Genomic DNA, 27287 nt, shown 5'->3' on the forward strand with positions numbered 1-27287 from the left:
ACTGTGAGTGCCCTCCATTGACTTTTGATTCTGGAGGAGGGAGATTGCCCCAGTGTGGCTCAGTCCCTACCTCTGAATTTTCCCGCGACCTTGGCAAATCGCTCCTCTCTCAGGGCCTCAGGTTACTGTCCTATAAAATGAGAGATCTGTAAAGAAGCTCTCACTTTTTGATTGTGTGTTAAAATATATAGCCTTAAAAGCATGCTGACGACCACCATAGGTACATGCAATTTGAAAAATTTCAGCTTTTATCCCCCTACCATCCCATCTAACTAATAAAAACGGTGCTTTACTTTATATTGTTCTTCCCTTTCATGCTGGCATCTCTCATTCATTATTTCTTTAGATCTTCATAAGAATTCTAGGAAGAAGGTTATTATTCCCATTTCATAGATAATGGGGCTCAGGCTTAGAGATGGACAGAAAAGAGTTCTAGGCCGCATAACGAGGGTGTGAGCAGCATTTATTGAACTTGTACTCCGCGACAGGCTTCTCCAGTCTACCAGCTTTCATCGTCACAGTAAACCTGGAAGGCAAGAGTACTGTTCTCATTGTAGAGGCAAAGAAGGCAGGCTCCCCGTGTCACCTGACAGATCACATAGCCTGGAACCAGTGGAGCCAAGATCCGAAGACAGATTTTCTGTCTCCAGATTCAGGGCTCTCACCTCCATCCACTACTTCCCAGCCAGGGGTCGATTTTGCCCCCCAGGGGATATTTGGTGATGTCAGCAGACAGTTTTGATTTTCACAACCTAAAGTTATGACCGGCATCTAATAGGTAGAGGCCAGAGACACTTCGGAACATCCTACAACCCACAGGACAGCCCTCCTCTGCCAACAAAGAATTAGCCAGCTGGAAATGCAGTAGTGCTGAGGTTGAGAAACCCTGGCCTGTAGTCATTCCTGGAATAGGTGGCCCCAGAGACCAAGGACCCCTACCCCCCACTCCCCACATACAACCATCACACTCACACCAGTGTGAGAAGTATTCTGCACCGCCAACTACCTATCAAGGACTTTAATAATTCCTGCTTTGGAGGCGACGGATTAAAAACCAAAACCAAAACCAAAACCAAAACCAAAACCAAAACCAAACCAAACCAAACCAAACCAAACACACGCTAAACACACATAATACTTTACACTCTTCCTGCTTCCTTTAAAAGTGCCGGAGGGGGGCCGATGAGTTGGCGCAGATAGCTGCTGAGTTCTCTTCTTCTTCTGGGACTGGGGGGGGGAGGGTGGGGCACAGGTTTCAGAGTTAAGGAGGCCCATGTTCAGAATGGCTCTTGCACTTAATTGGGTGATCCTGAGCTAGTCCCTCGAACACTCAGGGTCTCTGGAGTTTAGTACCTGCTTTGCAGAGTGGCTGTGAGGGTCCAATGCAGTGAGATAGAGTTCTAGGTCTGTGCCTCGCATGGAGCAGGCCTGGGAAGGCCTGATGGCCAGTTTGTGGGCTCTGGGAAGCTGGAAGCCCAGGGAAGGGCTCTCTATTTTTTTTGAACCCATAGATGCAGCCCATCCACGAGGTGCTGCGGCATACAAACCTGGGGCCCCTGGAGGCCAAGCGCCAGAACCTGCGCCGGGCCTTGGACCAGTACCTGATGGAATTCAATGCCTGCCGCTGTGGACCCTGCTTCAACAATGGGGAGCCCATCCTCAAGGGCACCAGCTGTGAGTGCCAGTGCCCACTGGGTCGCCGGGGCCTTGCCTGTGAGCAAATGGAGCAGAAGGGTAAGACCCACGTACCCTCACTCAGATTCAAACCTGACCCAGCTCAGAGGCGCCAGTGCAGAAAGGACTGTTGGGGTTCCCAGCACCCCCCTTTGTGTGTCCTCTTGCCCACTACTCTGGCTACAGCACTCTGAGCTTTATGGGCGACTCGTCCTTCCCCCTTCAATGCTTCTTACGCTTTCTCCCAGCTATCAAGACCCTCTCTCAGATGAGAACTATTTTCGTTTGTTTATTTTGTTTTGTTTTGCCAAGGTGTACATGGACAGGACAATTCATTTCAGGAGGGATATATCAGTTTCATGGGGTTGCCACAACATATTACCACAAGCTGGGGGGCTTAAAGCAACAGAAACTTGTTGTCCCACACTTCTGGAAGTTAGAAGTCCAGAATTCAGGTGTATTGGCCAGGTTGGTTTCTTCTGGAGGCTCTGAAGGTGATCTGTTCTATGCCTTTCTCCTAGCCTCTGACGGTTGCTGGTAATCCCTGGCATTCCTTGGCTTGTGGATGTGTCATTCCAATCTCTGCGTGTCTTCACGTGGTGTTCTCTACTCTACATCCGTTTTCTTTTCTTCTAAGAAAACTAGTCATTGGATTAGGACCCACCCTAATCCATTGGGATCTCATTTTAACTTGACTTAATCTGCCAAGACCCTACTTGCAAATAAGTTAGTGCTTACAAGGTAATGGGTGTTTGGACTTGAGCACATCTTTGGGGGTCAACTACAAGAGTTTACTCACTGTCATTACAGTGCAAGGAGCTATGACTACAAACAAAAGGGTTGTGGCAGGTAAGATTTAAGTGTATAGTCGCACAGCATGAACTCACTGGTACCAGGGAAGAAGGCTCTGAGACAAGGATGAGAAATCCATATCCCTTAAAGATAAGAAGTCTGAGGACCTGGATATGAGCCCCAACTACTTCACTAACTTACTGTGAGACACTGGTTAGCCATTTCTTTTTTCTGGGGTTCATCTTTCTTGCTTGAGTTTCCTTTGAGCTTCAAGAATCTCTATACATGCTCAAATCCCCAAGCTTCCAATTTTCTGCACATACAAAACTACTTATATTACACATGGAATGATGTCCAAAACACATGGGCTACCAAATCAATGTATAAATCAACCTCAGTTGGCAACTGCAGTGAAGATGATGCGAAGAAAAGGAGAAAAAAAGAAAGTCTGGATGGGTACATCTACGGTAGCACTACTCTTAACCCAAACCGTTGATGCCCATGGTAGGTGGGGTAGGAGCCTGGTTGTGAAAATGAGCTGATGGTGGGTTATAATCACCTCATTGGTGGAGTAGTTCTCAAGGGGAAGCAGGACAGCAGAGCTCTGGTGGCAGAGAGGCCTTTGAAGGCCAATGTTGCCAATTTTCATGTGAGAATTCCCCATAAAACGAGGGATAAGAGCAGTACCTTCATCACAGGTTGTGTTGATGTTAAACTAGCTAACATGAGGCAGGCTCTATGATTATAAATAAGAGGAGGAGATCACTCCACTGGCAGAGGATCTATCTTGGTTTGGTGTCTTCTCTAAATCCCTCTTCTACTGCTGAAGGGAGCACAAATTAAATCTTGGCAAGCTTCTTTGTATCCTGCAGGAGGAATTGTGACAGGGGTGAGCCAATATGGTGAGTGAATTCCAGGGTCTTTATGAAGGAGGATGCAGGGAATAGAAAACAAGTAGACTGGTTACCAGGGCAAAGACAGGCACAGTTTCCTTCTGTAAACTGAAAAAAGGCACTGCCCGATAGGTGGGTAAATTGGGAGAAAGAGAGAAACTTCTTAGGGCTGATACGGACAAGCTTCAGGGCCCAAGGAATTCTTGACTTTTCAAGCAGAGTGTGGACTGGGTTTCAACCCTCATTTGCCCCATTGGCTAAGCAGCTTTTCCAGGGGGACCAAAGGTCAGTGAACAGGAAGAGTAACTAACCCTTATTCTTTGCCAGACACTATCTCAACACGTCATGGGCATGAATTCATCTCTTCCCCCCAAAGAATGTTAGAAGTACCATTATTAGCCCCAATTTACAGGTGAGGAATTGGGGTAGGAGGAAGGTAACATACTTTGCTCAAAGTCACCCAGCTGGGGAGTGTCAGAACCAGGATTTGGATCTAGGGGTTTGGACCCACCCTAGGACACAAGCTCTTAACTGTTACATTCTACTGATGTATATACTAAGAGTCAAGAAGTTTCAGAAATGAGGGCAGAGAGTCTGAGATGATTATATTGACTATTATCTTGGAGAGCGGGGAGGGAAGATGTGTTCATGGTTATCAGCCTGACCTGGCTTAAAGGGCCAAACGTGAGTCCTGCCTGGGTAATCACAATTACAGCATGGGCCCCCAAACGAATGACTCATTTGGATCCCTTGCATCCCTGTCCAATATTACAGAGGTAGAGAGACAGGGAGTGTGGATTACCTAGATGTGCCTCTTCAATGGTCCAATGCCAGGCTCAGTTGTGGCCATGCTGAGTCATATGTACAGACAATGGGCACCGGAGAAAGGGGGCGTGATGCCAATGATCTGGGGGGGGGGGGTGGCAGGACCCAGAGGATGGACCCTCCTCCCCAGAGCCCATTTAACCTACAATATTACATTCAGTCAATTGCAGGCAGTTCACAGGTACCCCACTGACCTTGTCACAAGCACAGTGTGGACATCAGGTAGCCTTGGGGACATCAGACTGAACGTTCAGCCTGACAAAGACTAATTTGGTAAGGAAATCTAAGAGTGGGAAGTCAGCCCCCATGGGAACCCACTGACGTTGGTCCCTAAGTATTTTCCCAGCAAACCTTTGCCTGTGGAGACCAAGTCACAGAGGTGGGAAAAATAGAGACAGAGAAGCCTGCTGTGGCTGTCCCACCGGGGAGTATAATTACAGAGCTGGAAGGGGCCTGAAGATAATCTAAGCCAATGATATTCACACTGGGATCTGAGGAAACTTGGAGTCTTAGGGGCTGCCCCGGGGGAGCAGGGCAAGCCCAGATAGACACCCCAGCTTCAAATAAAACAATTCTACTTTCATCTGGTGGCCATATTGGGGCTCACATAAGATTTCATTTAAGGGAAAAAAAAAAAAACCACAGGAATGAAAAAAATGATGGAAAAACTCCAGTGGATTAGTCCATCGTTTTCATTTACAGAGGTGAAAACTCAGGCTGAGAGAGGGTCTGCCCAAAGACCCGGAGCCAGTAGGAGGCAGCAGCCCCAGGCCAGGGGATTTTGCATGAGCTGGACTTCCAGAGGCAACCCTTGATCAGTGCCTGTGTTCTGATGCTCTGTGCAGACCCTGTCACCCACCGTGGCCCCAGCATCAGAGTCTGAGGGGCTCTGATTTGCAGACCCTCAGTCAGAAGCCCTCGAGCCCCTCCAGAGGGCTGTCAGGCTGGCCCTTGTCTGTGAATCCTTGGCTGGGCTGTGCTCCCTGCTCTTCACACCCTCCAGTGGCTCCGTGTCATTCTTCCGGAGGAACGTGTCTTCCTGCTTCACTCTGCTATCTATCTTCCATGCAACTGTGGATTCCAATTTCATGAGATGGGCTCTCAGAAGAGGCTCTCGCTCCATCCAGAGTTTCAAATTAAGTGCAAGGCGGTGAGCACAGAGGTCTTGGTTGGCTACGCCAGGCATTTCCCCAAGGAGAGATTGCAGACCACTCTTGGGCAACGGGATGGGCCTCCCTCCTTATAATCCGAGCTGCTTCTTGTATGCTAACCTCCTCCTCCCCTGGGAAATTATCTGTGCAGGAGCCAAGGCGGATGGTCGCTGGAGCTGCTGGAGCTCCTGGTCTGCTTGCAGAGCGGGCACCCAGGAAAGGAGGAGAGAGTGCAATAACCCTGCACCCCAGAATGGAGGCAACTCCTGTCCAGGGTGGAAAGTGCAGACCCAGGCTTGCTGAGGGCCTCTGGGCACAGATGCAGCGGATGGCACCCCCTGCATTGACCACTGGAAAAAGACTTCTTTCAGCTGAGGGGAAATGCAAATCAACGTGGACTTTTTCTTTGTCCCGCCAACTTCCAGGAGTAGGACCAGCCTGTGCCGTCTACAACTAACTGTCCTATTACCCACAAGATGCAATCATTCAACAACTGGGCACTGAATGTCAACTAGGGCCTCAGTCCTGCTCACAGCACTTCAGATCATCTGAGAGAGAGAGAGAGAGAGAGAGAGAGAGCGCGGAGGCGGGGGGGGGGGGAGGGACAGAGAGATTTCAATCCATGCCTTAGAGGGACTTACAGGATGTTAGAAGTAGGAGGCAAGCAGATCAATGGCCAATAAAACAAAGTATGATGAGAATGGTCTCAGTTCTTTGATCACAATATTTGTTCATTCACAGAACCATTACTAGTTGGTAGAAGCAGCAGATACACTGAAATAATGAGAAAAAAAAATGAAGACTGACTTGAGTTCTGTCAATTTTCCTTGATCTGGGTTCAACATTATTTTCTTTCATTCCCTCAATTAATCTCTTCTGTTCAGGTTCTTCCCACAAATAACACGTTTCCCCCAGTTATCTTCTCAGGGCACTCTATCCTTTTCCTTCATGGTGTTTTTCACAATTAATAACTGTATACTGGCTGCCATATCTCCTGTGACTATGATCTGTCTCCCCTGAGATGCTAATTGTGAGGGCAGGGATTAGGTTTGTTTGGATCAGCAATGTATCCCCAGAGGCCAATGCTGTTCCTTAAATTGGGGGAGACCTAACAAGGATGAGGGGAGGGACTGAACTCAAGAGTCAGTTCAAAAATGTGGTTCCTATGGGTGAGCTCCCCAGACTGGATAATGGAGCCAACAAATGCTGATCAGTACACCTTCCCTGACCACCTGCAGGAGAGCCAATCACACCAGCCTGCCTCAGTATCCCCATCATACTCTAGTCATGTCTCAAATACAGAATGTGTTGTGTTGCACGGACTTTTCTGTTTACCTCTAAGTTTCTCCTAGAGGTGGGTTTAGCTCTTTGGCAGTGGAATCTGCATTTCCAGTAGGGACAAAAAACATCTGTTGATTGATATATCCTAGTGCTCTCTATCTTTTCAGAATCCTCGATCTTTTTAGGGTAATAATAAGACATATATACATGAAACAATTAGAAGGGATTTTAGGGATACAGAGAATTAATTGTTGAGTTAATGTCAAAGGAAGGGCCAAAGGAGGCCAGGTGGGACAGAGGTTTATATTCCCTGGTGTGTATTTTACATATGGGATGGGGCTTGACCCAGACCTTGAAGGATTTCTGAACGAGGCAAAGAAGGAAGAGGCCTTTAAGATAGAAGCTCAGCATGTAATACAGTTCGAAGGTGAGAAAGAACCTTGGGGGTGTGTGCACATGAGTTGGGAATGGAGAATGGGGGAGAAAGTGAAGATAAATATGTCATATGAAACAGCACAGTGCCGGGGTGGCGCTGTCAGTTAAACGTCCAGCTTCGGCTCAGGTCACGATCTCATGGTTCGTGAGTTCAAGCCCCGCGTTGGGCTCCATGCTGACAGCTCGGAGCCTGGACCCTGTTTCAGATTCTGTATCTCCTTCCCTCTCTGCCCCTCCCCTGCTCATGCTCTCTCTCTCTCTCAAAAATAAATAAACATTAAAAAAATGTTAAAAACCCCAGCCCAGTGCCTGTCATATATGGAATTATTAGCAACGCCCTTATTATTACTACTGTTACCAGTGTTCATTAAAATTTATAGTTTAGCAGTTTCATTTCTAAAGTCATCAGATCTTCCATCTAAAAGAAGACAACTCCTTTACTGCTCCTCATCCTGTCATGAATTTGTTTTTTCTTTCAAAGTTGATTTACATTAGTAATTAGTTTCTATTCATTACTTACCGGGCAGCGGTGCTTACCCGCTAGCATCTGACGGAGGGCGAGGGGTCAATTTACAAGAGGACATTCAAAGTTGGTCTGAAAGCTGTAGTTTTCAGTTGGGGAGTTTCAAAAACCTTGCTGTCCAGAGGTTGCGCCCCCAGACCCATTAAATCCAAATGTCTGGAGGCATGAGCCAGACATCAGTAGTTTTTAAGCTGTTATCAAGTGCACTTCAATTAAAAAAAGAAAGAAGAAAGTAGTCAAGGCTGAGAATCCTTGAGCATCAAGGATTCATCACATGTTCATGGGAACAGGCATATAATAAAAGGACAGCCAATATACGGTTTATCTCTGTTATCTCATTCAGCCTTATCCAGGACCTCTTCAGATATGTTTTAGGAGTCCCATTTCACTGCTAAGGAAACTGAGTCTTGGCAAGGCTGAGCCTCATGGTCAGCCAAGGTTTGAATGTGCTACATCAAGCCCACGCCCCCCACCTTTGCTCTATGCTGTCTACCAGGGACTGCTAAGACAAGGCAAGGACTTGTAGGATGGTGCCGGGGGCATGGGGAGAGGCAAAGAAGCTCCTTAGGGAGCAAATGTAGGCATCTAGGCGGGAGATGACAACACAGGGATTGAGCACCTGCCTGGATCACATGTGAGCCCAAACCACCAGCTGAGCAATGCTGTCTTCGGTCACCAGAGCCAGAGAACCACGGCCAGCCTCTGCCTTGCTCCTCGGAGGATGCCGCATCCCCAGCAGTTTCAGAAATCACAATACAAAGGCAGGGGCGGTTTCAGAAGCAGCGACCCTCCCCCAGATCAGTGCCTTTCCCTCTTCAAGAATGCCTGACTCTTGCCAAGCAAAGGGCATAAAGCTTATCAAATGTATTCTACCTCAGGTCCTTTCAGGAGACCCATAATCTAAGGCTTTATAGGTAGTGGATGTAAAAACACGGCTTAAAGATATAATCTTCAGCCTGACAAGGTGTCTTTGGAAAGTAAATTAATGACAGAATGAAAAGCAATAAGGAGGGGCTTTTTTTCTTCTTTGAGATAGAGGAAGATCTAAAGAGTTGACTCAATGAATCTCTTCTGAACTGTATGCCTTTAGGGTGAAGATAATGGACAGAGAGAAAGGGTAGGCTTCAAAAACCACGCTGCAGAAATGAGAGATGGCAGAAGGAAGCTGTCGGGAGCCATGGTAAAAAGGGGACGTGATGTGCATTAGCGGAAGGATGCCTCTCTTCCATAAAGACATTCAGGGCTGCTACCCCTGCACTTGGGAAATGGGCAAAGCACCATGGTGAGCTCTTGTGCCAGGCCCTGAGCCAGGTGCTGGAGACACGGAAATGAGTCAGATGTGGTCCCAGCCCTGCAAGAATGCTGGCCGGGTGCAGGAGGCCGGCAATGGCAATAGGTCCGATGCCAGCAGGATATCCAGAGGGCTGTGGGGGCTAGCCCAGCTGGGGGGCTGCAGAGAGGACAGCCCAGAGGAGGAGAGGATGGCCAGCGGAACCTAGGAAGTGAGTGTGGATTAGACAAGGAAAGAAAGGTCAAGAAGGGGCAGAATAGCACAGAGGAAATAGCATGCAACAAAGCTACGGGGATGGGAACCCACGAGGTGGGTTGGTGGGGGTGGTGATTACTGCTCAGCTCCTTGGTTTGAGTGCTGGTCCTTCTTAGGCTGGGGATGGCTGAGATCAGACCTTGGGTTTGCTCACTGAGCCTTTCCTGAAGGCAGCTGGGGCTTGGTCCTGGGGAAATGTCTACAGATGGCCACTTTTCAGCTCATTTCCAGTGTTCTTGGTGGTTCAACACCCACAGCCATTGTTGTATAGCTCAAGCGTTTTAACTGGATTCACAAGGTTCTCTATTATCTGATGCCAACGTACCACTCCATCTTCGACTCCTTTTTCAGATTCTATGAGGCACTTGTACTAAAAATCTATTGCCCCAGGGCACCTGGGTGGCTCATTTGGTTAACTGGATTGAACTTGGGCTCAGGTCATGATCTAGCAGTTTGTGGGTTTGAGCCCTGCATCAGGCTCTGTGCCGACAGCTGGGAGCCTGGAGCCTGCTTCGGATTCTTTGTCTCCCTCTGTCTCTGCCCTTACCCTACTTGCTCTCCCTCTTTCTCTCTCTCAAAAATAAACATTCAATAAAATCTATTGCCCCTAACAGGATGTACAAAGCCCTATATGTCTAACTGTTGGCTCTCTGACTTCATTTCCTTCTAGTCACTCCTTCCCTCAATCACGTTGCTCTAGCCATGAAAGCCTGTATGTGGTTCCTCACACATGTCAAGCTCTCTCATGCCCCAGGATGAGCATGCCCAAAATGCTCATCCCCTAAATCAGCTCATCCAAGACTCATGCCCTTGTTTCACTGAAGTCTCTGCTGAAGTATTACCTCCCCAAGGGCCATTTGCCCTCATTTATTATTCTTATTTTATGGCACTTAGTACTACTACTAAATGGACTCATTTAGTCTTCTATTTTTCTTGGTATGCCTCCTTCCATTACGATGCAAACCTTTTTATGGCTAGACCCCCAGTGCCTAGAACAGTATTTGGCCTTAATAGGGGGTCAACAAATATTTGTTGAATGAATGATGCCCAGTTTAGTTCCTCAAACAGACCAGGCTCTTTGTCATCTCCAGGCCTTTGCACACGCTGCCCAGAAGCCCCCTGCCCACCAGCTCCCTCTTCTCCTGGCTCTTTGCCAGTACTCTCAGGGTGGAGGTTAGGTTCAACCCTGACCTCTTCCACTAGCCCACACTTCATTGGGTGCTACTCCTTCATATGGCTCTATATTCCAGCATTTTCTGCAGGCTATAACTGTAGCTTACTCGTCTGTCTCCCCACACTAGTGACTTGTTGCAGGGCAGGTGGAAACTCATGTTTACCTTGGGAGCCCTTGTACCTGGCTAGCTTAGTGCTGGACACATAGGAGCTTCCTAGTAAAAGCTTGTTGGATGCTGTTCTCTCTCTGGTCCCTCTGTGCTGTCGTGTCAGGAATTTGTGAGAGAGAACCCTGTAGAAGACATTTTCACAGGACTTCCGGATCCTGCAAGCTTCCTGGAGCATCAAGGGAGAGCCCACACCATCCCACGAGGCTGGGTAAACTTCAGAAAGAGAGACCACCTTTTCCACTTTAGTGAAGGAAAGCCCATCAAATGGAGTTAAAAATTCTGCATTAGTGGCCTTGGGGTTTCTCCCTCCCCTGGGAGAGATAAAGGAAAACATGTTTCCCTTCTATATTAGCAGCTTAAAGTGTGAGATAAATCCTCTCGCCTAACCAGTTTTTAACAAATGGACTTTGCTGTCCAGTGGCATGATACACGCCTGATGGATCTATTTATCCATTCTATTTCTTTAGAGATAGCAGCTAAGAAGTTTATCTATTATTTGTCTCCCTCCCCCATTCCCATTTTCCTAACCAAGCATAGAGAGCAAGCGGTTGATGGATGGATGGTGTTTGGGATAAAAGGGACCAGAATCAGATAGTTTTCAGGATACGAACACACCGGCTTATTAACAAGGAGGTCCATCAGGCAGGAGGTGGCGGGGGGAAGGGGGAGTGGGTACCAGACAATGGCCAGTGATGGATGAAGGAACACTTGGGGTTGCAAGGTGGAGACGTGAGATAACGGGTGGGTGCAGCCAGTGATAATGGCAGTGCCTGGGCTCTGGAGTGGGCTCCTGCCCGGAGGTGAATGTCAGACCAGCCACTCGACTCCCTCTGACAATCCTCCAAGAATTTCCCCCTGCAAACGCAATCCCTATTCCTTCTCCTTTTCCTTTCTGTAAAATGCGGTCGATATGCCCCCAAAGAGACAGAAGAGACAGATACTAGGCGGGGGGGGGGGGGGGGGGAGCGGCAGATGGAAGGCAGTGCTGGTTCATTCTGCACCCAAGATTGGAAAGGCAGTTGAGTAGCCAGCATGTGCCAGGCACTTGGGACAGCGGCAACCCCTCTGCATATGTCATGCCGTTCAATCCTCACACTGTGCCGTCAAGATGACTGGCCCAAGACTCTGATGAGGACACTGAGGCACAGAGAGGTAAGTGACTTGATCGGGGTCACTCAGCTGGGAAGTGATGGCATTGGGTCCTACATCTCTGTCTGCCTGCCTGCAAGCCCTTTGCTTTCTTTTGAAATTTGTTTTGCGTTTGTTTACTGTTTGAAAGAGAGACAGAGAGAGAAAGCAGGGGAGGGGCAGGGAGAGAGAGGGAGAGGGAGATTCTCAAGCAGGCTCCACACTGTCAGCGCAGACGACGTGGGGCTTGAAGTCATGAACTGTGAGATCGTGACCCGAGCCGAAAGCAAGAGTCAGAGGCTTCGCCGAGGGAGCCACCAAGGTGTCCCACCCAGAAGCCCTTTGGAAGGCAGGGCTGCTTCTCCACTGCAAGGATGCCAGACCATGGGCCTTTCTCTGCCTCTTCTATGCAAGCGGACAGGCAGGCAGGCACCTGCTATGTGATGCCACTGCCGTTGCTTCCGCTGCAGCGGGAGACGCGGACACAGCCCTGGGACTGGGGCGGTTTGGCCACTTTCGAGCTGTGTGGTCTTAGGCAAATTGCTCAGTCTCTCCGAGGCTCCTTCTCACCACCTGTCAGGCAGATAATACTCCTCCTCTTGCAGCCATTGAGAGGATTAAACTGGATTAGGTATGTGAAAGTTCTTTGTAGCTGGTAATGCCCTCTGCAAATATTAGTTATTATGCTGTTACATTTCCCCTTAATAACCCAGAGCTTGGGCTATAAAAGCCTTCCATGTCCTTTATGAAGACATCTCCTAGGAGCTAAGCTATTTTATGTCTTTCTTGTTCTCATGCTTATGGTAGGTTTAGCACTAAAATATTTTTTTTAAATTTTTTTTAACGTTTGATTTTTTTTTTTTTTGAAACGGAAAGTGACAGAGCATGAGCAGGAGAGGGGCAGAGAGGGAGGGAGACACAGAATCCGAAGCAGGCTCCAGGCTCCGAGCTGTCAGCACAGAGCCCGACGCGGGGCTCGAACCCACAAACCGCGAGATCGTGACCTGAGCCGAAGTTGGAGGCTTAACCGCCTGAGCCACCCAGGCGCCCCAGCACTAAAATATTTTTAAAACAGTCTTAAATTACTTTTAAAAATCAAACAAACCAACCACTGTTCTTGTTGATGTTTTGAGAATCCCCAGAAATAACAATGTCACCGATACAGCTAACTATGGAGTGCTGACTTTGTCCGGAGCGTTTCACATATGCTCCCCAAACTCCAGAAGGTTTGCTACTGTGACCATCCCCCATCTTACAGATGAGGAAATGAAGGCACTGCACAAAGCCTTGCACAAAGCCACACAGCTAATAAGCCACAGAGCCAGACAATGTCACAAATGCAGGCAGTGTGGCACCAAGAGTGCACACTTCTAACAGCTACACTACTCGGCTTCTCTTCATCTGTGTTTCCATCTCCGCCTACGAGGTTGGGACTTTCCCTGGGTATCTCAGTGAACCCTGAATTTTCAAACACCTCAATATGGAAAGAGGACTCAAAGAGGAAAACACCAGACAGAAAAATCTGACTTCACGACAGCATTCGCTAAACAGGGAATCTCAAAGACGTATGGTATGCTAGGCCAATGTGTTACTGTTTTTCTTTTAAGTTTATTATTCTTAAGAGAGAGAGAAAGAGAGAAAGGGAGAGAGAGAGAGAAGAGAGAGATAAAGAGAGAGAGAGAGAAAGAGAGAGAGAGAGAGAGAGAGAGGAGGGCAGAGAGAATGAGAGAGAATCCCAAGCAGGCTCTGTGCTTTCAGCACAGAGTACCGGACATGGGACTCAGTCCCACAAACCATGAGATCATGACCTGAGCCTAGATCAAGAGAAGACGCTTACCCTACTGAACCACCCGGGCGCCCCCAGTGTGTTGCTGGCTTTAGGTGGGCATTCTAGGTTTCAAACGAACCCAGGATGAAAAAAAAATGAGGTAGAGGCAGATGCTAGGCAGAATGTAGAAGATAATGTATTTTCTTTTAGTTACTCTTTGTTCATGTCTGCCTCTGCCACATACGGGGCGCGGGCCTTTAACCCTTTGGAGCCTTGGCTTGGACAGCCACCGGAAATGTGCTTCTCAGGTTTGCCCCCACCAAGGGTTACAGACTTTCCCACTCCCTTCCTCTGTAAAGGTTTCCCGGAGGTCTCTGGTGGTCGCGAGTGGGTGTCACCAATACCCCTACCTGAGTCCCAGCAGCCCCCATCTGACATTGACTATTTCTCTGCCTCTTTCATTTCCATCTTTTTTGCAGCGCTGCCCACAAAGCTGGCTGAACGCGCCTCCCCCAGCCACTCCCATGTGGGTTATCCCAGGGATGTACCAACTTTCATGAGGCTACCATTACGTGTCACTAATTCATGAAAGTTTCTCACTGGCCAAGGAAGGTTCTGGCCCACTCCCATTCCTTTTCGTTGGTTAATGAATTCATGCGATAATTATTTATTTTTGCCTGCTGTGCCAGGCACTGCACTGGGTTCTTGAGATATAAAAGAAAAGTAGGCACCATCCCTCCTTCATGGACATTATATTTGAGGAGGAACAGGAGACGGTAAATGAGTAAATTATAACACAATGTCCTTAAAGCCTAGACATGCTGGCAAGTAGACGTGGTGTCATTAAGGACATCTTCAGTCCTTTAAGCAAATCTTTCCCCCTCAAGATGCTAATCAGAAGTCCCCAGGAGTCCTGGCTGGTGTCCCAAGGGCTTTCTCCTGCAGGCTCACTCTTTCCTGAGAGCTTTTCTTTCGAATAAGTGCCTGGGAACAGCCAAAGTTCTCTTTTTAAAACAAAGATGGCATTTCTCCTCTGGATTCTGTGCCAGGAGAGCTCTTTCTCCCAGCCTCAGCCACCCACCTTGACTTCCACAGGAATCCCCATTCTTGGTAAGGATCCTGTTTCCCTCTGAAGCTTTCTCTACCTGTCACTGATGATTTATATTAATATCTACCCCATCAAACCCAGATAAGATTACCTGAGATAATGTAGGTTAAAAGACTTCATAAATGAGCAGCTCTCTATAATTGGCAGCTATTATTATTATCACTATGTTAAGATAATTAGCATATTATTATTCCCACAGAAGTATGTTATTAGCCCACAGGTCACACAGAGAGGAAGCAGAGCCCGAGAGCCACCCCTCCCCCGCCCCCACCAGCCCCAACATCTAGCGCTCGGCGAAGCTCCCAGCGTTTCAGAGATTCACGTTCTTGGATGCAAAACTCTCCCACACCCAGGTATACTGTGCTGTGTTCCAGCTTCCAGGACCACTGCCAAACTACCCTGCCCGGACTGGGCCCACGGATCTCGTGCCTCCTTCACAGGTATGTCCGTGTTGGCTATGGCAGCCAAGGTTTGCCAAAAGCACAGTTTGCATTTATTTTGTTTAATTCTTACATTATGTTTCAGCCTCCTCCGAAATGCATTTGTTTGCAAGAAGAGTCATGAGGGGAAGTTCAGCCCACGAATAAGAATATAATTATTACACAGTTTAGCGGTACCTAGGCGTCACCTGGGTATTCACCGGTGCTCCGAAATTCAATTGTTTCTCCTTCAAGACCATATTTAATAGGATAAACAATTTCTGCTAAATGCAATAAACGTGAACCTGGGCTGTCATCTCCATAATCAACTTAAATTTCCCATTAGAAGCGGTGGCTTGTGATTGAGATTCAGAATTTAATTTGGCGGTGCTGGCTTCAATGTGCTAGTGTGGGCTTCCTGGGAGTTTCCCATCAACCAAAGACAGAACCACTCTTTCCCGTCTCTGGGGAATCTTAAAAGAAGATAGATTATAACTCAAGAAAATTATACAGCTTGGGTATAATGAAAGAGATAAAACATTATTGGATTAGCCTGTTGAAATAACAGCAGCCGGTAAGGCAATAATATCAAGCCAAACAAGGGCCCAGAGCCGTCAGCTCAATTGCAGGGACACAGGGATGCGAGAGGGCAAGGCAGGATCACCACGCTTGCTACAACAACCCCCTTCCGAGAATCGGCTCCTTCCGGTGTTGTTCCATTGACTCAGTTCCAGATAGCTGGTCAGGCCCGACTGGTGCCTGGTGGACTGGTGTCCATGCTTTGGTGTCATGAATGTGTAAAGGTCTTAGGCCCCAACGCCTAGCCCAGAGGCAAACTCAAAGCAGATGACGTGGCCGGAAACAAACTGATTGAAAATGAGTCGGATTAACCAATTCACCTTCAAACCATTTCCGGCCCCTCCGCCCCCCCCCCCCCCCCCCCCCGCCCCAATGTGATCTCAAGGAATTCACAGGAAGTTCTGCAAAGACAGGGAGCATCAAGAGTAAACAAAATACAAAGGGATGTTTTAATGTGATGGAATGAATGAGAGCGATAGAGCCTAAATGATCACTTGACTCAATCTAAACAATACAAATATTCTGGTTTTTAGTAACCTAAAGACCAGTTGACTGCCCTCAGCACTTCCCCCCCACGCTCCAGATGGGATTTGCACAAAATCATGAGTGAGCAAAGTGAAACCATACAGAGGTCGGGGAAGGTTCACACTGCACACTGCCCCAGAGCCATTAACTTGAACTTCTTGATGTGTCTCCGTGTTCTCTCTCCTAGCCACTATAATATCTCTCCCCTTCCTCCCTTCCTCCCACCCTCCCTTCCTTCCTTCCCTCCCTCCCCCCCCCTCCCCCACCTCCTACCTGCATTCCTCTGTCTGTCTCTCATTCAGTTATCAATTTCCCTTGCTCTTTTCTCCAGCTCAGGGCCTTCTCTAGGCACCTGCTCATGTCACAGCAATTCAGCTCCGCCCCGGAACTCTGCTTCTGACATGCACAGCCTTGCCTCTCCTTTGCTCAGCATCAAAGGGAGCTGAGGAACCCGGATCCACTCTCCGCGGGATGCAGGGGGTAGAGACTCAATAACACAGGCACGCACATGTGCACACACACACACACACACATCCCACTTTCTCCTACATTTAATTTCGGAAAAAAAATTCATCGTCAAGAAATGCCCATGTACGGAGAGGAAGGGAGCATCACAGTTAAGAGTCTAAACCTCTGGAGCCCAAGTGCCCAGGTTCGTAGCCCAGCTTTGCACTTCCTAACTGTGCAACCCTGGACAAGCCACTTAACTGTTCTAAGCTTCAGTTCTGCAGCTGCTGAATAGGGCTAACACGGCATCCACCTCGTAGGGCTGTCATGAGGATGGAATGAATTAACACACTGAGCACCGAGGCTGGCACAGGTAATCATTCGATACATATTCACTGCTATTGTCACTGAATAAGACCATGCAGTCCTCAAGGGAGGAAAAACTGAATAGCTAGTCACTGATTCATCATTGGGTACCTACTATGTGCCCCTCACACAGTGGGACTTCAGTGTGAACAACTGCTAACACAGTTTCTGGCTGATAATACGCGTGAATGGGATAAAATTATACAGATGAGCAAAGGGAGGATTACCGAGATTCTTAAGCCCTTAAGCAACGTGTAGTTGACGTTGAGCTGTTTGTTCAAATCAACGTGCATTTGCAAATAACATCTTTATTTCAAACGCTCTGAGTGGCACGGCCCTCTACCCTTGGGATGGCCCCAGCTGGGAGCTGGTATGAGGTAACCTGGCCTGAGTTCCTAAGGGCTCAGAGCTCTCGCAGTGTGCAGCCCACAGTAGTAGGTGCTAGAAGCTTTTCCTTCCTTAACAGTTAAGTGTTTCTGAAGCAGGGCCCACGCAGGGGCTGCCTCCATTCTGAGGAGGTGGATGGTTACACTGCCTTTGTCTTGTTTCTGTCCTCCAGAACACGGAGACCAGTCTGACCAGCAATTCCATTCCCATCAATGGGGACATCTGTAAGGAAGAAGGTCATCAAACGTTAATCAACCCTTGTTACACCCTGGTGCCCTCTGGGGTTGGGGGTGGGGTGTATAAGCCAAAAGGCTTGGTGAGTCTGTGCAGATCTCCTCTCTCCAGTCAGCTGTCCTTTTTGCAAACCGTGGTACTCGCTATATTCCCTTCTACCACAGAGCTTTTGTAGATGCTGTTTCCCTCGCCCAGTATACTCTTCCCTCCTCTGTTTATCTGGTTAATCCTATTCCCCATCGGATCTCAGTTGAAGGATTATCTCTGTGGGGAAGCCTTTCCTGACCTCTAACTCCCCACCAATCCATCATATTTTAAGCTCTTGGAGCATTTATAGCAGTGACAATTACAGCTTTAAATATATTTCTGGGACAATTCAAATGACGTCGGTCTTTCTCTCTAAAGAGTAATCTCCACGATGACAGGATCTGTATATGATTTGCTCGCCACTGAACCCTAGCACCTAAGCTGGCACCCAGGGGGTCTTTAGTAAACATTCTTTGGATGAATGCACGAGTGCTTCCCAGCTGGGTCACCTCCCAGGTATAGGATGCTGGCTAGTTTACTTGTTGTCAAAGTACGAAGCAGGAACTCTGTTATATACCGTAAGCACTGCGTGTTCTATGAAAAATAACAAATAATGCACTCTCCCCTCCCTGACATTTGCCTTTCCCATGAGGATTCTGTGGTTGTTGATGAGACTGACAAGTAACCGATTCCATCCACCCTGATACATCAGGTGTCTGGCCGAGCCTCCGATGGGCAGTATAGTTCTGCATACATCACCTAGTATCTCTGGGCCTGCCCCACTGGTGAAACGAGAAGGCTACAGCAGGAGATGTCCAGTGTCTCCTCCAACCAGGAGAATCCTGTGGTTGTGCGATTACACACTCACTGGGCACAGGACCGTGTGAGCTTGTGCTGGTGGTGGGAGGTGAGCATTTCACTGGGGAGGAGAATGGATAGTGCAAGATCCACTGAGCCCGAACCTGGGCTCCTACACTTACTGTGTGACCTCTGGTCAAGTTAGTGACTCACTGACCTTAGTTTCTTCATCAAATAAAATGAGGATAATTGATGGTACCTACTCTGTCATGTTGTTGTGAGGATAAAAAGATTTAGTGTTATGTAAAATGCACTTTATTTTGCTCTAAAACAAACTAACCAACACTTATTTTGCTCTTACATGTGTTAGGCATTATTCCAAGCGCTTTGAGGTTTCATGAGAAACTCAAGACAGCTCTAGGAGGTAGTTAATACCACCAGCTCCATTTTACGGATGAGGAGACTGAGGCACAAAGAGGTCAAGTAAATTGCTCAAGGTCACAGTTACTGATGAAACTCAAGCATCAAGCTGATCCAAGCACTCATCAAGGTGCCTGATACGTAGTACAGTGTCTCGTTGTTTTTCTGTTTGTTTTTATTTTTATTCTTTGGGGTGGGGGAGGGAGGGGAGGGACAGAGAGAGAGAGAGGGAGACGCAGAAACTGAAGCAGGCTCCAGGCTCTGAGCTGTCAGCACAGAGCCTGACGTGGGGCCTCAAACCCACAAAACTGTGAGATCATGACCTGAGCCGAAGTCGGATTGCTAACCGACTGAGCCACCCCAGGTGCCCCATGCCATTTCCTTTTTTAATGATATCATCCAAAAGCCACAGAGAGGAAAGGAAAGGGAAGGAGGAGTGAGGGGTGGGGGCATATTCAGAGCTCTTAGGTAATAAACTGGCCAAAGAATTTGAGAGCTGGAAAGGATCCCAATGATAGTCTAGTCTTTCCTTTGTTAATTCAGGCCAGAGCACTGAGCACCAACTAGGCTGGGCCATGGGGACTCAGAAACAAATGGCACATGATCTCTGCTTACACACGTTGGGGGAGAAAGACACACACAACCCAAAACATAATGTGCTAAGAGCTATAATAGGTATATGTTCAAAGTGCTACAGGAACACATAGGAAGAGTTAACTAAATTTACTCAGGGTGGAGGCTTAGAACTTTTACAGAAGAAGGGGCATCCCTGCTGGATTTGAGGACTGAATAAAAGTTCAGTTAAAAAAAAAAAAAAAGAAAGAAGAAGGTAAGCATTCCAGAAGGATTCAAAGAAATGACTTGCAAATGCCGTGCATTAACAGTCCTGTAACATGAAGCATTCTCAGGTGTGAAAATAATGAAAGATAAAGTCAGGAGCCAGGATGGATCTCAAATTTCATAGCACCCCGGCCCCCAACCCAGCATCCCCCTGTGGTCTTGCCCTTTTCAATTATTCTCTAGAACTGCCCAGATTTCCCTTTCCAACCGACTCAAGATTCCTTACTTTTCTCATTGGTGACCTCGCAGGCTGGGCCCTGGAATCCAACAGGACAGATGCACTCACAGCGGGATTCTGAAAAGACAATGCAGACAGAGTGTGAAACACAATTCCTGGAGTTCAGCCCTCCACATCACTTTGCCATTAGGTTAAAATAGGGGAAACATTTAGTTGAAGGGTTTAAGATAAGAAGGTCCCATGCTAAGAATACCTACTCCTTCCCTGAGGGTCTTGTGCTCCTGAAGGGTGGATACTGCCTGTCACGGGGAACCATACGGAGTTGCTGAGGGGAATTACTCGTGAGCTCATGTTTGACCCACCGATGTGAGTTTCCAGTGTTGGAAGCTACATTAGTGGTCGCGGAAGCCAAGGGTCACTGGTGCTCAATTTCACCCCGAGCCATCTAATTTTCCAGCCTCTGCTCGAACACTCCAGTGATTGGGAACTCACTGTCGTCAGATGTCTCGTCCCACCTTTGGCCAATTCTGGCCCTTTGGAAGTTATTCCTTAAGTTGATCTGTAACATGTCCACCTTGGAGTGACATCTGGATCACACAGAGTCCCTTCACAGGATTATCCTTTAGAAGTCAGGCCCATGAAACAACCCTGTCTCTGGCTTCGCATTCTCTCTCACACTAGTGCACATCCTTAGGTGGGTTCCAGTTTCTAGGTCCAAATTTCACATGAAGGCAAGGGGAATTCAGCAACCCTGGATCACGACGTTGAGCTGATGGCTGATCCCATTTCTTGCTGACTTCCTCCCCCACTTCGATGTCTCTGTCCTGACAGCAGAACTTTCCAGCCTTAGGCTTTCACTTATGTCTCCGTTGCTTCCCATTCACCTTGGCCAAGAAGCTAGACACATACTCCCCAACCTCAGTTGGGAACAGGTCTTCTCCTGTCTCTGCCCGGTTGAGCTGGCTCTGTCCACAGAGGCTCTGCCCTAACTCCAGCTGGCTCCCTCCCTGGGTGCAGATCTGCTGGACCCAACTGCACCTGACACCCTCTTTTGGCTTCACGCTGGACTGGACTCTTCCTTGGCCATCATGACAGGAACACAAGATCCCAGGCCTCAGCCAACCCCAAATTTGCCCTGCTGATTGCAGTGGCCCCAGATATGGCCCTTGAAGTTAGGAATCAAGTTCAAGGGGCCCATCCTTGCTGCTGCTCCCCCATCCCCCCATCTTCTCACCATGCGTTGGTCAGGACGTGCACAGCCTAGGCCTGCTACTTCAGTTGCGTGATGTTGCCACCTGCCATGTCCATTGTGGCTGGAACCAAGGCATTCCGGCGGCCAGGGTAGATGACCTAGTTGCCTGCACTCTGACTTCTTGGGAAACAGGCTAACCCTTGTCCTACTGGTCAGTACACTTCAGCGGGAAAGTCCAGCTTTCCCACTGGTTTGTAAGCTGGTAGAATCATGGATCCTGTCTGCCAGCGGATTAAGCTGTAGATCAGCTTCGCAGCCCTGATGCCATAGTGCAAACATCTGTAGGCCTTTTTCAAAGGCCGATCCCCAGTGATTCACTTTAACGAGTTCGGGCTGAGACCCAGGGCTTTGTGTTTGTGCAAAGCACCCTGGGTGATTCTCACATGCAGCTCGGGCTGAGATCTGCCTTAGAGGAACATCGTGCTATTTGCCCATGAGCTGCACCTGAGTTCGGGCGGGGGGGGGGGGGGGGGGGGGGGTGGGGGGGCGGGGCGGGGGGGGCTCTGTCCAATCCCACCTCATTGTGCTCCAAGGAGGCGGAGACTTCAGCAGTTGTGAGCCACACCCTGGCTGCAGATTAGAACTACCTGGAGAGGGTTTACCCTTCCTGATGAGGAGCTTTCTCCAGATTCTCACACAAGGATCCAGGTGGGGGCCCGAGCATCAGTAGCTCTGGGTCTCTTGAATGCCTGTTCAACATGGAGAAGCTCAGTTTACGAGGCTCCAAATGGCCAGGGGGCTCTTTTTGTCCCCTGAGAAAGCAAAGAGGACTTCATGACAGACCCTGGGGCCTCAGGAAGAGGACCAGGGATTGATCTAGAACTCTTCTTGAGATACTCTGGAGGGCATATGGATTGATGATGTGTTCTGGCCACAGCACCAGCCCCTCCAGATAACGTCTTTCACAGGGACACCAGCTGCCTGGAAACGGTACCTTTCAGGACAGGAACTCCATTCCCTTGGCAAGGAGCACAGTGGCAAGAGCTGACTTCCTTCTGAAACTCCTCCAGGGCCCGCTTCATGTTTTGCCTTACTGTGCTGGAGTAGGCGAAGTCTGTGGCCGTCACCAGTTCATACAGAGGCCTCTGCCTGGGGAGAGGAAAGGATGTATTTCAACAGAAAATATTCACCAAATAGAAGGATAATGCAAGGGTCCGCAGGAATGAGCAAGGGGTCGGTGCCACGGAGACGGGTGGATTCATCTGGAACCGGATGGATGCCTCATCCTCTGTTTGAACCATCCTATCCAATATCCACAGATAAACTCATCTGAGATCAGGTCAACTCTTACTGAATACCTCCTAAGTGCCAGGCATGAGCATGAGTAATGAGTAACATAAAAGCCACACTCTCAAGAAACTCGGAGTCCAGAGATAGAGACACGGTAACAGATTCTTACAGCACAGCAGGTCCGGAAACGGTGGAAACGTGGAATGCGGGCAGAGGAGCAGCTGGTTAACCTGCCTGTGGTTGGGGAGAGGAGGTGACTTTCAAGCAGCTCTTTGAAACTGTTCTAGAAGTTTCGTCCCAACATGGCTCCCCCATCCCAACTTGGCAAGAACCATTCACGTCATGCAAGAACCACCATCATGAAGCCTTTCTCCCAGCTCCCAAGTTCACAGAATATCTTCCCACTATGAAGTGCTCAGAATACTGTCCAGTGCTCATCTGATACAAAGTCTCTTTACCCAATACAAATTCCATCTCTTTGCTCCTTTGTGGTCATTCATTATTATGATTATTATTTTATGTGTTGAAATCTCTTTTCCTTCTTGAATTAAGAAGGTAATTGCTGGAGATCAGGACTATATACTGCTCAGCTCTGGGGTCTAGGGTCTAATCTAGGGTCTAGCCCAAGCTTCGTGAGAACAGCTAATAAAAGTGGATGGTCAACGAAAGGGGGTGGGAGGCTTCATCAGGGCAAAGGCAGCTGGCTGGGAGGGAGAGGGGCGGAAAACAGAAACCTAGCCACAGAGAGCGAGCCGCTGGTCACCAGCGAACCTGGCAGTGTGCGACCAGAGGAAGCCACAGATGGCTGTGGGCTAGGAAAAGCCTGGGAAGAAGTGCAAAGAGGTAGTTAAAAATGTTTGGAGCCTCTGGTCCTACTTTCAGCTCCAGGGCCAGGTTCCTCTCCAGATTTGTCTCTGTTCCTGCCCTAATCCAGCTCTGGAGAGTTTAGGGTCTAAATGCAGGCAATCATACCTAATAGAAGCCTCCAGTGGGAAGAAAATTGCTTCCATTTCTTAATGCGTCTGATGCTGACCTTCGCTCCAGTGGGCAAAGCAAGGCCCCTCGGTGGTCCCATTGTCTCACCGTTTTGTGGTCAATGAATTGATCCAGAGGCGGTTTGCAGAAGCGTCCAGCCTGCTGGCCGCACGTGGGGGAGGGAAGGGGGGTTGGCGGTATACCAGTATGAGCTCCTCCAACAATCCGTATTCCCTGTCAGAGCACCTTGTAAGGCTGCCTTTAACCCCCCAGGCCTTCTCCTACCAGCGCGGAGATGCGCTCCAGGACAGAGAACAAGTCAGTGGCAGAACCCAAATAAACCTCCTCCATGTGTTGTGTTCTAGAAGCTTTGCTGACGGTTCACAAACGTGAGCCCACTCCGTCCTCACAAGGTAGCAATTATCAGCCCCGTTTTCAGATGAGGTTAAGTGACCTGAACAAAGTCAAAGAGCTCATTAAATAGTATTTCCAGGATTCTAACCCAAAGCTTTTGTTTTTCTTACGAGCTCGTGATAATTATTGATAAAATGGCTTCATTATTCCCATTTTCCAATTCCTATACCGGCGTTCCCAAATTTTGCAGACTGGGGTTTGCCTTGGAACTGAGCAGCAACTCCTAGGACTCTATAGCTCCCTTTAATTCTAAGTTATATGGCATGATTGTCCCTTCTTTCGTTCCCTGGCCGTTCTTCTTTCGTTCGTTTCTCTCTTTTCTCCTCTTCTTCCTTTCTCCCCCGTCTGTCTTCCTTATTTCTCCCCCCAAAACACAGTCCTAACTACTCATATTGACCACTGGGTCCTACGCACACTTGCCCTTGTGAACTTGCCCTTTTATTTATCATATTGCTGCAAAGAGATGGTCCTCGCTATTTATTAACCTCCATGCCCTTCCTTGTGACGGACCCTCGTGATCACCATTCTTAATGATAACGAATATTACTGGAATGGTAGCAGTAATCCGGTGCTGAACTAAATACATACATTATCTAATTTAATCTTTACAACAATCCTATTGAGACAGGCAGTCTTCTGTATCCCCATTTTACAGATAGATGAAAAAGCTGTGGCACAGAAAAGTTAAAAAGATGGACCAGAGTCACACAGTCAGTAAGTGGCAGAAAAGGAATCGAACGGTTAGCATTGTGGTTTGTGTCCTTTCAGTGAATATTTTTGGATAGTTAAGTGGACAGGTATTTACACCAAAGCAGTGGCATGAGAAAAGTGCAGTTTTATTTTCCACTTGCCTCACTTAATAGCATATTATAGGCATTTCCCCATGCTGTTCATATTCTTTGATACAAATTTTTTCCTAGGTATAGATGTTATATAAAGTGTTGTTTCAATTTATATTCTCATCTCATTTTATGAAAGTGCCCATCTCATTTCTCTCAATGATATCGAGTATTACAATTTTTTTTTTTTGAGAGAGAGAGAGAGAAAGAGAGAGAGAGAGGGAGAGAACCTCAAACAGACCTCCACTCTCAGCACAGAGCCCTACACATGGCTTGATCGCATGACCCGGGGATCATGACCTGAGTTTGGATGCTCAACCGACTGAGCCACCCAGGCGCCCTGTTGAATATTATAGATTTTAATCATTGTCAATTTGATAGGTAAAAAAATATCATGTTGTTACTTTTTCATTTCTTATTCCTAGGAAAGTTAAACATTTTGCATATTTATTCGTCATCTTAGTGCTAAGAGTTGTCTATTTCCTTTGAAATGTGTCTTTCTTAGAAATTGTATCATTCTTATACATTTAGGATTTTGTTTGTGGCAAAATTATCTTGTGGGGGTGTTACCCTGTCATTTAATTACATTCATGGTTTCCCTTATTTGACATCCAGAATTTATTTTGGGGGTGAGCTCCAATGGCTTGAGTCTGACATTATCTTACCAGGCAATGTTACCACAACATCTGTATTTTAACCCTTCTCTTGGTCAGAGTAATTTGCCATTAGAGAATCTTTGAGTACAGCGATTTAGAAAGGGTACGGTGGTCACACCTTCAGAAAGGTGTGATTATCACTGCTTACCAAGTGATCAGCTGCTTTTCTTTCTGGATACATAGCAGGGCTGCAATTCCCTGACGTTCTAAAGGGCAGGTTTTGCAACATGACTTGTTTGAGCAGTGGAAAGAGAGCAGAGGGGGCGTCCTTTCCAGGGTGAAGCCTTCAGGACAGAGTGAAGGGACATATCCCCTTGCCTTACCAATGCAGCGGTGATCTTCGGAGCATATGACCACATCAAGCCTCCGTGGCCCGGATCCCTGAGTGGCAATGTGAAAAGCCCCCTCCCCAATATACTTTGGGCATGTTGTGTGATTGAGAAATAAACTTGTGTTGTACTCAGTCCCTAAGATTTGGGAAGTTTTTTCACTGCAGCATAACCAATGCCTTCCTGACCTCTGTGGGAACACCATTCACAACTATATCTTTTCCTTCTACTCCGGGCAATGCCTGAGCTCTATACAGTAGCTTCTCCATCAGCTTGGACCTCAGACGACAACCTAGCCACCCTGGCTACTTATAGAAATGCTCACGAGTGGTTGAGTTTTGTGACTAGGTTTGCCAGTCCAATACAGAATCTCCCCAGTTACAGCTGAATTTCAGATAAACAACAAATAATTTGGTCATATCAGTATGTCCCATGCAATATTTGGGGTATGCTTGCTTATATTAGGAAATTATCCATTATTCGTCTGAAATCCAAATTTAACTAGACATGCTATATTTTCCATTTGCCAAACCTGGCAATTTTTATGTGACTCCTTTAATAATGCAAAGTGTCGTGGGATTTTTTAATCCATTAACGACCGTTTCTCTGGGCCCCGAGCTTCTCCTTCATGACATTGTCACTACACTGCCTTCAGGCACTTCATGTTGCAAAGAATTCTAAGACCAGAACCACCTTTATTTTTTTTAGAATAGGTTTGTTTCTAAAAGTTAAAAAAAAAAAATCACATCATAGGATGTGTTTCTGTATCGTTTTGCTCTCAGTACTTTTGCCCACTTTTCAACGAGTTCTGCATTTTGTGTCATCAGCTCAGGGACATTTCCCTTATTATGTCCATGATGAATGCCATCTTCAAATTTAATCTTGTCTCTTTCTCAGGAAGAAGTCCTTGAGTTTCAGATTTCTCCTTCTGTACTCTCTCCATCATATTCTTTTACGTCATTGTTTAAATCTCTTTGTCTTTCGCTGCTACATTATGAGAACGTTTTTATGGCGCCTTCCACATCACTGACTCAATTTTCTGCAGTGTCAATTCTGTTCTTTACAGTTTCCAACGTAGGCTTTCCTCTGCTATTGTGCCTTTGGTTCCGTGTAGTCAGCCACTTCCTTTTTCATCTGATGAGTGTCTAATATCTCAGCATCTCTTTTTTCTTTCCTGAATTCGTCATTTGCTTAAAGCTTACGATAAAAAGGCAAATGCATTCCAAAATTCACTTCTATTTTCCACTTTTAGATGTAGGCTTGTCTTCTGAATCTTGAGGTAATTTCAATCTTTCGCGTTTGGAGTTCTCTTCTGTGTCCACGCTATTTGTTAACTCTGGGCAAAGAGCCGTTCTCTGGGTCGAAAGTCTATCAGTGAACGGTGCGAGGGGGCTCTTCGGTGTTCTTCTTCCCCACCCACCTGGCTCCTACGCCAATCGTGTTTCAGGTCTTGATCCTCAAGAATGTTTTATGCATGCGACCCCTGGCCAACACTCTGTCCTAGGAATCACCTGTCTAGTGGCTTCTGCCGTCCTGGAAAACAATCGCCGCTCTAACTACCTGGCGGGCTGTCTCTGCAGAGAAGAATTATTGTGAGATAATGTGGAGGCATCTGCAGTTTTCTCTAGCTGGAAAGAGTGCATGGAAGAGTGGGATGTCCAGAACATACGTTTCCAACTCACGGCAGGGACTTACAAAGGAAGGGCTTAAAAGTCTTCAGTAACCTCACCTCCCCAACTGCCGAAAACATCTCTGCTTCCTTCACCTTTTCCCCTTTCAGCCCACACACCCGACAGTGTGATACTTTCTACTACATCACACACATGCTGGGCCTCTGTGCCTTTGGTAAAGTGCTGCATGCCTAAGACCGTGTTCAGGCCTGAGATGCTTAGCATGCTGGCCTGC

The 27287-nt window shown here is 47.6% G+C and overlaps 2 protein-coding genes across 2 annotated transcripts in view; one reads left to right on the plus strand and one right to left on the minus strand.

Annotated features, from left to right (window-relative positions):
- Positions 1 to 6036, plus strand: part of C8A (complement C8 alpha chain) — a 68470-nt gene extending 62434 nt beyond the window's left edge. The window contains 2 exon segments of the mRNA XM_030326581.1: positions 1512 to 1734; positions 5487 to 6036. Of these exon segments, the coding sequence (XP_030182441.1) occupies positions 1512 to 1734; positions 5487 to 5638 (375 nt within the window). The 3' untranslated portion in view covers positions 5639 to 6036.
- A 10266-nt stretch (positions 6037 to 16302) lies between these two features.
- Positions 16303 to 27287, minus strand: part of C8B (complement C8 beta chain) — a 38029-nt gene continuing 27044 nt past the window's right edge. Inside the window, 5 exon segments of the mRNA XM_030327181.1 lie at positions 16303 to 17357; positions 17360 to 17395; positions 17398 to 17412; positions 19736 to 19804; positions 21874 to 22024. Coding sequence (XP_030183041.1) covers positions 17263 to 17357; positions 17360 to 17395; positions 17398 to 17412; positions 19736 to 19804; positions 21874 to 22024 — 366 coding nt within the window. The 3' untranslated portion in view covers positions 16303 to 17262.

This window comes from Lynx canadensis, chromosome C1, assembly GCF_007474595.2.
Source record: "Lynx canadensis isolate LIC74 chromosome C1, mLynCan4.pri.v2, whole genome shotgun sequence".
In the NCBI taxonomy this organism is placed as follows: Eukaryota; Metazoa; Chordata; class Mammalia; order Carnivora; family Felidae; genus Lynx; species Lynx canadensis.